We start from the raw sequence: 14,214 nt of genomic DNA on the forward strand, positions 1-14,214 counted from the left end.
AGCTGTAACCCAGTTTAGCTTATTCAATTCACCTAAAGCACATATCTTTGGACTCTTGGGGAAACCGGAGCACCCGATGGAAACCCCCACCAACATGGGGAGTACATGCAAACTTCACATGGAAACACTAACTGAACCAGCCGACAGTGCTGACCACTGAGCCCCGTGCCACCAAAAATAACTTTGTAAACAGGAATACTGACCTGCTCATTTTTTCATACAATAAACATTGCGTTTGTGGATGAAAATGCTTTTTATTATATATTTTTTTGTCCTGTTTATAGAACATTAAGTACTGAATTCCTGTATATAAACTTAAAATATCATTTCATCACAAGTGTCATTAGCTATGTGTCCATCCAAAAATGCGAATGAACTTCATGCGCAAAACTGGATTATTGCATAAAAGACGTGTGAATAAAGCAGTGTTTCCATCCAGCGAATCAAAGTGAACAAAATTGTCACTTCCTGATTAACTGGCGCCAAATATCAACAGTAAAAAGAGAATTTGCTGTGATAGGAGAAGCTGCGTCAATCTTTTCTTCATCTAATAAATGACTTGCGCCTCAGAAGGCAGTCCTGACATGCAGTGAACCAAGGTTATAATAGTTTTCGATTTTTCATTAGTTTTAGTTTCTATTTCGTTTTGTTTTCAAATTCGGTTAGTTTTAATTACTTTTAGGGGTAGATTTACTCGTTTTTATTAGTTTTCTATATTTTGAAATGACTTCGTTTTAGTTTAGTTTTTATTATTTTCAGTATTAGTTTTATTTTTTATTTTTTATTAATAAGGATATTTGGTGCAAGATTCAAAATCAACAGGATAAATATTGTATAATAAAAACTCAGTCATACATTTTTTAAAACATGTATTCAGAGAACACATGAACACTATCATCTACCACAACCATCTACCCATCCTCAAATTCAAATACAACAGCTCACAAGATTAGACACACAGTAGTGATGGGCAGGGCTGGATTACCCATGGGCATTATAGGCACAGGCCCAGAGGCCCGTCTGCACTTAGATTTTTCATACTCTTCGTCACGAGAAAGAAAAGTAGGAATCATTAATAAGTGTGTGTATTATGGACTCAGATTCCTAGAACTGGAATGGAGAGGTGTTATCCAAATCATGTGCATTATAAGTTTGTAGAAGTTATACATTAAAAATACCCTTAAATATAAGTTTTAGTACTGCTTCAGTGAATTTGAACAAGTATATTAACATTCATTAACTTCCCCTAGTTGTATTAGTATTTTTTTTTCAACGTCTGCTTTAAATGCTTTTAAAATAAGTTAAATCTTTGTAGACTAGAAATATATGTACTGTATATCATTTATAAATTTTTTTAATTTAAATTTATTTTTAATTCAACTATAGTGGTGCGGCTAGGTAGGGGTCCTACAAGACATTGTGCCAAGCGGCCTCTGAATTATTAATCCTGGCCTGGTGATGGGAAATTACATTTTTAACGCTTATGTTAGGCCTCGACGTTATGTAAAATTGTCAGCAATAGTAATTTCAGTCAGTTAAAACATCACCATGATCTGAAAAATGTCTTACAGTAAACTTTTGCAACCCAACTGAAGCATGATTCATTTATTTAAATTCCATTACGATTGTCTGTTATGAAATAAACTTACGTTTTTTTTTCCAGATCCTCTCATTTAAGCCCCTGGTTTACCCGCGCTGCATTTGTTCAAGTTTAGTTCAGTCAGTCTGTCATGTACTGTTTGTGTTCGTTTTACTGAATCACGCATGTGCAGTATTATTGGTTTACTGCTTCTCAATGTAACGTTACTGTTCTAATTACTGAATGAGAGTATATATTGGATTTTTAGAGTCAGAGGGAGTATTAGGCTTGTTGAAATGTAGGTAGTTTGTGGATAAGTGCTTACTGGAGACTCAAATCATTTTAAATGATTCAGTTCATTTGGTGAACTAGTTCAACCGGTTTACTTAGAAGATCCAGTTAAAAAGATTCGTTCGCGATCACAAATACAAAAATAAAACCCATTATTGGCCACAATTGTGTTAAAGTAATAGTTTTAAGTGTCTGTATTTAATGCTGTCACCTTGCTGCTGTCATGTCCGCTCGTTGTTTTTGTCGCAGGAGCAACAGCGAGGATGACTGGAGGAGAACCGGCTCCATCTGGCCAATGGGGGCAGGACTCCAGACTCTGAGGTGCCGTACAGGTCAAACACTTGCAGCGCGGATTATATTTACTGTACTTCTAAAAGGCTTACAGAAAGATTATGTATTAAATACAATCACAAATACGAAAACGAAGGAGGTTTTTGCTATAATTTTAGTTAGTTTGTTCGTTTTGTACGTACACAATACAGTTCTAGTTTTTAAAAAAAACTCTTGTTTTTATTTTTATTTTAGTTAACGACAATTATTTTACATTTTAGTTTTTATTTTTTCTTTCCTTTCCGTTAACTATAATAACCTTGCAGTGAACGCGCGGTGACATTTGAAGGTGTCAGACGCAGAGCACATTCTTGATTCTGGAGGTCATTAATAATAATATAATAGCAATACTGAAACGGTTAAGGCATTTTTACAATGACCAAAACAACATTTCAGATGTTTTACAGTGCGCTCAGCCTGCTGGTTTGTCCATTCACACACATTTTGGTCACCACATGATCTTTAATCACAAAATCACTTGACCTTTTTTTTAATGTGAATACTGGAATTTGTGCAGTAAAAGTGTTTGCATCATTGATTATGCTCATCTTTTTCTTGAATAAAAAGTTTATCCTACTCAGTTATGCACATACGTTTTTTATGTGCATTTTCAAAATGTATGCACATCATGGCGTTTCCATCATATGCAAAATGTGCATAAAAATAGGTGAATAATATCTAATTATATAATAATTAGTTAATAATTGTGATATCATATTTTTGTCTTTAATAGTGTTTTGTAAGTTTTTTATAAAATTGGCAAAATCCACAATTACAATTGTTATTATTCAATCTAAATATTAATATTAATATTAAATATTATATTGACATTGCCATTGACCCCATTTTCGTGATTCCTGAGTATGTGTGTGTATATAACTGAGATGCGCAGATCAGCCGAGATGCCACCTGCATCCACTGCTTCAAACAAATCATTCACTTTCCACCCAACTGCAGCTATCGTTTTCTCTCAAATACAGAAGGGACAATAAGTATTGAACACGTCATGTTTTCTCCTGGAAATTTTTTTTTCTGGTCTCGTCTATTAAATTTGATCTATCATTTGCATTTAATATTGGATTTAAGTCAAGTGATTGGCTGGGCCATTCTGCTTGGTTTTCTTTCTCTGAAAGCTCCTGAGAGTTGTCTTGACATTGTTTTGGATCATCGTCTTGCTGAAATGTCCACCCTGGTTTCATTTTCATCATCATCCTGATAATGTAGATGTTTGACCGAAGCAGCTAATATTAGTTTACAGCGAGGAAGGGCAGAGGGTTTCTGAAGAACTACTGATAGATTTGCTGCTGTCTGGGCTTTCACTGCCTTTCCACATCTCCCTTTATTTTCAATACTGTCACGACTCACTCTCTCATAAAGGCACAGGATTGCAGGGATTATTAAAAACACAGATTTTTTTACAAAGCACTCACTGGAAACACTGGAACATCAATACACAGGGATGGCGAGAAACAGCTAAAGGAGCACATGATCACAGCAGAAGCACATGGAACATACTTGAAAGTCAAATGATGCAAATATAAGCACATGGAACACAACACAGTACCTGACAAATACTTTTTCCCTGTGCCGCCTTCATTTTCTTATGCATAACTTCATTTGTAAACTAATTAGTTTTGTTTTCTTTGCATATATGGATTTCTTTGGTTATTACCAACATCCAGAGAAAATTTCAAGTCAACGACACCTTTAGAAATGTTTTCTTAGAAAAATGGTGACGTGTTCAGGACTTATTTTCCCTACTGTAGATATCCTTACCTCCACTCGATCGTCACATTATTTAGCTTATTCTGCTTCTTTGTTTTAAGTATGATTTTGAATCATTCAGATTCAGTGACATTAGAGCTATTATATAAACATTTATTTATAAAACAAAAGTTTGGCTTTGCCCAGATTTGCCCACATTTATTAAAATATTCACAGGCTTTATTACACTCTTCAGACTTTAATGGACATAGTGGTATTTTTTTTTTAAATGAGAATCTGTCTTATTGTGCCTGTCTGCAGATAAAAATAAAAACACTTAGATATTTTAGAGAAAGTATGCTTGAATATTTAATGGTTGATCTTATCCATCCATGTCCCACATGCAATTAAAAGCACCCGTGGATGTAACTGGGATTCACACATCACTAATATATACAGTGATACTAAATTATTGCTGTTTCAATGTGAATTTGAGTCCTTATTTTAGTAAGTGCATACAAAGTGAATTTACTTTTTTAGCAAAGAAAACAGCATCTTCTAAGGTGTTTGAAGGCAGATCAAAGTTGACATTGTTTGCAAACACCCAAAAACTGTATGTCTTTCTGGATACTACAACATAACACTACAACAAGAATTTCTTTAATACTGTCAAGTTTTCTAATGGAAGTACAATCAGTATCCGAGGGTAACTGGATATTATGCGTTGATAGCCAAAGCAATGACACGTACTGTGTTGATGACTAAATTGCAATCGTTTCTATATTTAGAAATTGTTGGAGACATTTTAGATAATGCGAAATAAGTACAAAACAAGTTTAACATGATGTTTGGGTATTTTGATGCAAATATTTTGACTTTAACCGTTTTATGAATTTTAGATCATACTGTAAATGTCTATATGAGCTATTGCAAACAGAACCTGGTATACTTCAAACTAAATCGAAAAAAGAACTGAAATCACATCATTTTGGTCAAAGGCTGACCAAAATGAACTTGAGTTTGTTTTCGGCAGTTCAAAACAGATTACTAAAACAAACTAACTTTGAGCTGCCATTGGTCCAAAAGGACTACGCAATTGGTGGGTTTGTTCTGAAACTCTGCCTTCGTAAATATGCTTTGTAGTTCCAAATCAGACAAGAGAAAAATATCCAGCACAACATAAATACACTGGAGGATCAAGTAGCAGTATCTACACCTGTGCTATCACTTGCAGAAAGGGTTTCACGCACAACTGTATTGCGCCACATCTGATAAAAATCTGAACATTGTTTATTGGGTGTCTGTCATTCATCCATTCTTTTTTTGCCATCAATTGAGGAACAAAAAAGAATTTTCGCTGCCTTCACCCATAACCAGGGTGTGAAATACAGGGGGTTTGGGGGGAATGACCCCCCTATTTAATGCCTGATCCCCCCTGAAGGATGAGAAAACAAGCTCTTTAATACTGAGAAATAGTTCGCTCTGATCTGTATTTTAAATAATAATGTTAATAATTCAAATAATAGATAATATAAATATAAATTTGACCACCCCTAAAAAGAAAATTCATTCAACAGTTTAAAACTGCAGATCCAGAGCACGGATAGACAGGGTAAATGTTCACAAGACTGTTGTCTTATAAAATAGATGTTTGTTTCTACAAATAGACTGAAAGTAAAGTCAAATTAGACACATAGTTTGACCTACAGTAACCTCTGAAATAGCTAATCAGAGGATATTAAAATTCAGAATACAGTAAATATCTCTCAAAACACTGAAAACTTAAACATGTTCTATTAAAAAATTACATGTAATTTTAAATACATACATAAATGACTGAACATACGCAAACTAACATTATCAAAAAATTTGACCCCCAACCTGACGGTCAATGTATAATTAACACATTGTCCATAACCTCCATGACTTTTCAAAGTTTTCATAAACTTCTTACCCCGCAATCTTCAAGAATTCTTTAGCTACAGTCTTACAACATGACACTACTCACATTTTGTTTCGGTTTTGCCTCGTCAAGCGTTCCTCTCATTTTTGTGCCTGAAATCAAACACAACTGTCAATGGAAAGTTTATTTAAAAGGTTTTCTTTATATGTCCTTGGAGTGCCCACAGTTTTGTATAGTCAGGCCTTTTCACACCCAGACCAGTAGAATAGCACACACCCACACACAACCCACTCATACACACACGCTCGATGTGAAAAGAGCTCTGACCTTGTCCACCATGACCTCGATACACGTCCATGTTTCCGAGAGAAGTTTCAGTTTGAACTTCATCTGCATAAAGCGTGCATGGTAATGTGCACCGAGGTAAAATATCCACTTTGAGTTGGATATTTCAAAATCCTCAGTGTATCTGTCTCTCTCTTTTTTTCTTCTTTTTATTAAAGCAGACATGAATATTTTTCCATGTGTCATTCAATGCTACAGACACAGGTGTGTGTGTGTCAGTGCGTTTGTGAGATCTAAGTTATTGCATTATTGCACAGTGTTGCCTACACACCCAGGGAATAGAATGATCAAAGAAAACAAGGCCTTTCTTTATGGCTCACTCTGTCTTTATTGTGGTTATTGTTTGTGCTCCAGTGGGGCTGAAACACTTCAGCCTTGTCAATTAAAACTCCCTGTCACCCCAACACAGATAAAATACTGCCACCTCTGAAGGCCATGCATCGCATTCACTTATACACACATTTGTAAAGTGGATTTGATGTATGCCAGTGTTTGACAAAGAGTCTGCCGTAGCATGTACAACAAGGACTGCTTCAATTTAGGATTGATATTACATGACAATAATATTAAATGGCAATATTGCAGTGTTTCATTTGCATATGTATTTGCATTTAAATTTGTCCTTAGCAAAGTAACTTTATAATATGCCCCAGAAGAATTTCTGTTGCTCATAGAGTAGGTCGCTCATTAAAGTCTCATCTACACTACCTGACAAAAGTCTTGTTGTTCATCCCAGTTGTAAGAGCAGTAAATAATACATTCACTTCTAGTTTATTATTTGGTAAAGTGGCAGAAGGTAGATTTTTCTGATCCGTCATCTGTTGAACTGCATCTCAATCATCACAAATACTGCAGAAGACCTATTGTGGAACCCACATGGACCCAAGACTCTTACAGAAATCAGTCAAGTTTGATGAAGGTACATTCATGGTACATTCAGTAAGGGGGTGTACGAGAGATCTACAGAGTGGATAGCAACATCAACAGCCTGAGGTATCAAGACATTTGTGTTGCCCATTACATTACAAACCACAGGAGAGGGCAAATTCTTCAGCAGGATAGCGCTCCTTCTCATACTTTAGCCTCCAGATCTAAGTTCCTGAAAGCAAAGAAGGTCAAGTGCTCAAGGATTGGCCAGCCCAGTCACCAGAAATTAACATTATTGAGCATGTCTGGGGTAAGATGAAACAGTAGGCATTGAAGATAAATCCCAAAGAATCTTGATGAACTCTTGGAGTCCTGCAAGAACTCTTTCTTTGCCATTCCAGATGACTTTATTAATAAGTTATTTGAATCAGATGTATGAATGCATACCTCCAAGCTCATGGGAGTCACACACAATATAATTCTTTTTCCACTGCACCATGACTTTATATTCTATACCATACTTTATTTTGGTTAAGTGACAAGACTTTTGTCTAAGCAAAGTCAGAACTTCTGTCCTAATTAAATAATTCAAAATCAAGACATGATCATGTTTTATTTTGGTAAAATAAATGTAATTGACAGGTCTTTGCCTTTCAAATAAGTCCCTCCTAATACCAAATGATCAACTAGAAGTCAAATTATTTGTTGTTCCTAAACCTTGGATAGGTGAATTTTGTCTGGTAGTGTAAGTCTGAGGGTTTTTCTTTCTTTTAAAACTGAAATGCACTTTAGACAGTTATTGGCTTCATAACATTACATAGTAACATTGAATGAATATTTGTAGCATTGCTCAGATAGTTTTTGTTGTGGGCGAATTTAATTAGAAATGTTTGAGTTGAAATCAGACTTTTGATTGATTTTTGTAACTTGGCACAAATGACCATAATTTTAAATTTTAGATGAGATACTTGTTAAACTGTTTCAAGGTTCATCAAATCCCGTCTTGAAGACTTTCATCTTGCCAAATGAACTTCATCCAAACACTTGTTAAAAGTTGTAAAGGTTGGTTAATATGGCATTGGTCATTTTTTTGCTTTGAGTCAAGTTTATCATTTAATTTTTTTTCCTTCGGCTTAGTCTCTATTTCAGGGTTCACCACAGCGGAATGAACTGACAACGATACCAGCATATATTTCATGCAGCAGATGCCCTTCCAGCCACAACACAGCAATAGGAAAAATTTAAAACACAAAAATGTCACCACAATGTCATAAATGTGAGTTGAAACTATGTTTTTTGTTTTTAAGAATTTCCAAGGAAAGGCATTATTATGAAATAAAAACATAGTTAATTCAACTGATGAAACCTCACCGTAAATGTATTTAAATTAAGATTTTTTCTCATCTATTTTATAAAAAAAATTATGTGTTTAGTACAATGTGTAGCCATTTAAAAATAATCTTGCTGTATAAAGGTGCATTGTCATTTGGCTCTGATATAAGTGAATTAATGCACTTGTAAATGTGAACGTCCCTGGAGGACTTGAATGCACATGCTTTTCTGCAGGACATTGGCCTTTCAGGACTGTTGAAGTTGAAAAGCAATTCTAAGGAGTATTTCTAAGAATTTTCATTATGTACAGTACATCTATAATGCAGCATACCAAGTAATGGTTTGGTATCATGACTTGTCCGTAAGGAATTTTCAACCAATTATGCTATTTATTCTATCCACATAAAATTGTTTGTTGTTTCTGCAATTGACTGTCCAGTGATGATTTTCTTTTTTTTTTAAATACATTTATCAGTACAATATTGTAAATAGATCTTAGTCATACAAACTAATAGCAATATTTTATATAGTGCAGTTTGTCTGGAGTGACATGCATTTTCTGAAATGTATTTGTATAAGAGTTTGAGTGATGACGGGAGTGCACAGATTCCCCAGCAGAGTACCTTAAAGAGAGATACAAAGGATATAAAGAAAGTGCACTACACTCACACACACACACACACACACATACTTCAAGGTCTCAGCTTTAAATTAAAGTCATTTATTAAAGAGCACTGGAAAAGAACATGTTTGAAAGACATGGTTTGGTGGTCCACAGGGTGGGGGATGGGGCTTTTGGTGTCAATGCATCATCCTCATTGTCGAGCTGATGTCAATATATCACCCTTATTGGCTGGAAAAATAGAGTTGTGAGTATAAAGGGACAGAAAAGGATGGAATAGCTAGAAATAAAGAAACATCAACCAAAGGCTTTACATAAATATTGAACCTGTTATCCAGTCTACATAACCTAAATAGGTATTTAAATCTGTGTGAAATCAAGATTCGCAATGTTTACTTTGCTAGCACACATTGTTATTCTTTGGGTAAACAATCCATCCAAGTTAATCCACTGTTTGTTTAAGTCTGTCCATTTGCTTCTGTGTTTATTGAAGACGCTAATAATAATTCATACAAGAGAAATTACATTTGCCTTTTTTACAAATATTATGCATGTGTTCAATACTTCTCCCTGTATAAATTCATTTTGACACGTTACCTAATTTCTAAACTAATTTCTCTGGTTTTCGTTATGTGTTTGGATTGCTTTAGTTGTAGATTAGACATTTTGTAAAATTATTAAGTCAACAGCACCTTAAGAAATATGTTTTCTAAGAAACATGGTGATGTGATCAATGCTTATTTTACATGCTGTATGTTGCCATTATGTTGTTCAAAACTGTTTGATGTCCTTTTTTCTGTAGGCAAAAACCCTAGTGAAAAATAAATATGTTTAGTATGCTTAGATCCAGACTAATATTTAGTATATTTTAAGTGTGTTGACATTTTGTGCTAAGTATATTTTAGTTGTAATAAAGTTGCATTAAAGTACAATTTTAAGTGTATTCAGTGTATTTTTGTGTGCTAAATTGGAAACTTCAGTTTATTTAATAATGTGCTTTGAAAGTATGCTTTTGATACATTCTTACAAAACTTATTTTCGATGCATAGTAAAAATAATACTAAAATAAATTCATTTCAAATGCTAAATAAATACACTTGTAAAAATAAACAGCATTAATTAAAGTGCATTTATCTGAAATATATTTTTAGAAAAAAAAATACTAAAATACAATTATTTTAAAGTGTGTTAAAAGTTATGTATAAAAGTAATAGTACGGTATGGTAATAGCACACTTTTAATATATTTGAATTAAGTATACTTTGGTAACACTTTACAATAAGGTTCATTAGATAATGCATTTACTAACATAACTTAATCATGAACAACACATGTACAGCATTTTTTAATCATAATTGATCATTTACTAATGCATTATTAACATCCAAGTCCATGCTTGTTAACATTAGTTAATGCACCATGAGTTAACATGAACTAACAATGAACTACTGTATTTTCATTAACTAACGATAACTAAGATGAACAAATACAGTAGTAAATGTATGGATTATTGTTTGTTCATGTTAGTAAATGCATTAATTAACATTAACTAATGAACCTTATTGTAAAGTGTGACCTATACTTTTTTAGTTTTTATACTTGCAATTCTTTTAAAATTAAAAATATATTTGCAATACAACTAAAGCCCTGCTCACATTGTGAGATTTCAGCCACGATTTTGTCATCTGAGATTTCAGACACTTTACTGCAGTGTGACAACAGCTACGATGAGCGTTAATCCAAGAACCTACAGGAGCTTGGTTTTTGCAATCCATGCGACAATTCAAATGAACGCGGGGAAATATCAAAACAGTTTTTTTTTTTATTATTATTATTCTGTTTGCAAAATTACCTCTTCAGGTTGTTTACGTTTGCTGTGAGGAATCATATCAGACTGCGGGATAGTGAAAGTGTCACGGGTGGATGACATCAAACTCCAAGGGTGTTTTCTTTCGTGTTTGGTGCATCTTCATTGTCGTTCAGTCTGACTTTATGAACAGCTTTGATCTTACAGTGTGACATTGTAGCCATGTTCTACAATGTTCAACAAACGTTCAGGATTATAAAAAATCAGTGTGAGTTGGCCTTTAGTTACCTTATTTTTCACCTGGGAAGACATTTTGTACATAAAGTTAAAGTCAGCATGGTCAATGTTGTTGTAGTTCAAATACCCAAATAAATGACTACATACAGTATATGTAACCTTTTTTAAAATACTGTCTTTTACATGTTACACATGTTTCAGAAGCACATAAATAAGTAAACATTGACAGAATTGTAGTTTTTTGGTCAACCCTCCCATCAGTGTTTGTGGGTTCTAATCTAGCTTTGTCCTGGTCTGATGAATGCTTCATGTCAAGCACTAGACAGACTCACTTCTGAGCTCCGACAAACTCCATCCCTCTCTCTGCCCCCTACTCACATAAACAGGTGCGCTGGACTACAGCACTGGATCTATCACGTACACCATGACAGACCTCTCCCTGGTGCCATCCTCTTCCCACCATCTCAGGGTAGTTAACTTCATAATGCTGCTTTAATAAACAGACAGTCTGTTGTTCACCAACAATGACAATAACTATTAGCAAAATGAGCATGAGCTTGACGTATGCAGTTATTTTGGCCTTTGCATTCACCATGTTAGAAAAGACGCAGTGAATAGTGGCAGACGCCATATGGCCCAGACGCTGCTTTTATTATCTTATCAGCTTGTGTGTATGTGTGTAAGCTAGCGTGTTATTGTGAGTAAGTGAGATGAGACGGGATTCTGCCTATATATGCTTGAAAATGAACGCACGCTTGGAAAATCATTTTAAAGTGGCGAGTCCAGTCTTTAAACACATTCGTTCTCTGCTCTTTGCCTTTTCAGTCCGCAGCTTATCTTTCAACTGGAAATACAGTGGCCTTTGTGGGATCTTCAAAATAAATATTGCTACTGAAATGGACATAAAGATGTCATTTCGCTCTTTGTTTTATGTTCTTCAGAGTTTTAGCCTGCCTGAGGATATTATCTACTGCAAATAGCTGTCATTCACGGCACATAAGCACAAGAACGCAACCGCTTCAGGCTTTTTATTGCTCTCTCACACGTTTTCATTTTTCTTTCATTTGTCTTCTCATCTTCATAATGTGGTATAGTTGTTAGCGGTAGCTGGGATGTTTGGTGAAAGCCTATTTAATTTCTTTAGTATGATGGAACTTACTTTGGTGGGAATAACGGATCTCGTGCTAGCATGATCTGCTGATTCAAAAGCACAGGTTTGAGCAGGAACAGAGAAAAAGAGAACAGGTTAGTTAAAGAAATGATTCTCAAAAAAATACCTAACACTCGTGAATCACAAAAAACAAAACCTGTTGTCTGTTTATTTATGGTTGGGATTTGAATTGTGGGAGTTTTACCGCTGCTCTTTTCACTTTTCATGTTGAAAATTCAACTCGACGGTTTTAACAGAGTGACTTTTATTGACATTTTAGAGAGAAAATGTTTTATTTTCATTTTAGTGTGTAAAATAACAGAATGTACTAGCAGCTTATTACCAGGTTTTTCTACTGTTTTTCAATAAAAGTCACCTTTTTAAAACTCCTATAATGCAAATCAAAAGCATAAAATAAGGAAACACAAAACATGAATTACAGAAAACAGAAAACTGTCCATTTAAAAACATTTTAACACATGCATTCATGATGGATTAACACTTTTGGACATCACATGGAACTTAAGAGGCCTTAAAAGGTCTTAAAAAACTTTTTTATGCCTTTTACTTGGTGATTTTGTGACTGAAAACACATGAAAATAGTTTTTAAAGTGGAAATACGGCCATTGTTACATGTATAGGGAGGCTTAGATTAAAGGCAGGAGCAAACAAACACAAGAACGGTAGAGTATGTGACCGTTCATCAGCAAAGTGTGGATTTACTTCACATTACAATCAACAGAGACGCACTAGTCACAATCCTACAGGTACTGTTTATTAACATGGTGATGAGATCAAATAGTGACCTGGCGTATGTAATACAGAATTTTTTTGTGTTTTCATTGATGTGTAAATGCGTGTTGTTTTGACAAAACGTTATCATGTAAATCATCATTGACGTTTAAACATAGCCTAAAGGAGGTCGCAAACCAATTTTACAGAACATATTATAGCAGTAAAAGTGGAATACGCTGACCAACTGAGCCTGGTTTTTCCCAAGGTTTGTTCCTTACTTCTGTCAATTGGTGGAGTTTTGGTTGTCATTGTCACCTCTGGCTTGCTTGGTGTGAGTCGTGGCGCTGCTATTTTGTTGTGCTGAATATGTTCCACAAACGGAAATGTTGCTATTGCTTTTGATATCTTTTTCTTCATCTATGAAAAACTGCATTGACACAGTCTGCTTTGTAAAAGTGTTATAGAAATAAAGATGACTTGACTTCACTATAAAGAGAATTCCAAAGGTCAAACAGAAATATAGAATAACACTTTTAAGAACATATAGTTAACACTTACTTATATGCTTAAAACCCAGTTTTAAAGGGCACCTATTTTACCCTTTTTACAAACACCCACCATCAAAATACCCACCAGATTATTAGGCTCCAGAATCTGCCAATTTTGCTGTTTGAGTTCATTGTAGCTGTTTTTGTAGCTTGTAGCTTTGAATGTAAATGAGCTAGTTCTCCCCGCCCATCAATCCCACATGCGCGTCTGCTTCTCCTGTGTTTCATCAGATAAACAGCACAGTGACAGAGACAGACATGGATGAAGCTGAAATACAGCTCATTAGTCATTATTATAGAAACACGGCACCTGTCAATCAATTCAGTGGGCGAGGAAAACCACACTCCTACACCATGTTGTGGTAGGCCTCAAAATCACTGTGATTTGGTTTCTATTTTAACGTCAGGAAATATAGAAAAAAGACTTGTGCTTATATCGCTCCAATATGACTCTGGACACACTATACATACACACAGTTCTGTCCAAACAGCTTACAAACGTTGATTTTCATCAAAGGAGCCCTTAAATAAATAAAGAAAAGAAAAAAGGGCTGCGTGCAGAAAAGGTGAAAGGACTCTCAGTCGGATTTAGTCTAAAATCGTTTTTGATTTTGCATGTCATGCATAGCTATATTATGTTTTTAAAATAAAGCACAAAAGTCAGTTAGATCCCTTTTACAATGCTTACAAAAGCTTAAAGATATTTTTAAGTAATTAAAAAAAAACAATTGGTCAAGTAGAAATTCAAAACAAGTAATATTGTA

At 34.6% G+C, this 14,214-nt stretch overlaps 1 protein-coding gene across 23 annotated transcripts in view; it reads left to right on the forward strand.

Moving 5' to 3' along the window:
- LOC147832798 (uncharacterized) overlaps nucleotides 1-14,214 on the forward strand; it is a 273,558-nt gene that overhangs the window by 172,902 nt on the left and 86,442 nt on the right. For 6 of the 23 annotated variants that reach the window (XR_015514853.1, XR_015514859.1, XR_015514852.1 and 3 more), the window contains one exon: nucleotides 2,120-2,738. The exons of 13 other annotated variants lie outside the window; for them this stretch is intronic. Coding sequence is in view for 2 of the 10 variants with exons in the window: in XM_087293112.1 (XP_087149238.1) it covers nucleotides 2,120-2,399 (280 nt within the window). In the remaining 8 variants the exon portion in view is untranslated. Of the gene's footprint in view, nucleotides 1-2,119; nucleotides 2,739-8,005; nucleotides 8,082-8,156; nucleotides 9,908-14,214 lie in introns of those variants that run through there. 4 more of the 23 variants (XR_015514868.1, XR_015514872.1, XR_015514871.1 and 1 more) reach the window with 3 other exon arrangements.

The sequence above is a fragment of the Danio rerio genome, chromosome 18 (assembly GCF_052040795.2).
Source record: "Danio rerio strain M-AB ecotype USA chromosome 18, GRCz13ab, whole genome shotgun sequence".
NCBI classification, from domain to species: domain Eukaryota; kingdom Metazoa; phylum Chordata; class Actinopteri; order Cypriniformes; family Danionidae; genus Danio; species Danio rerio.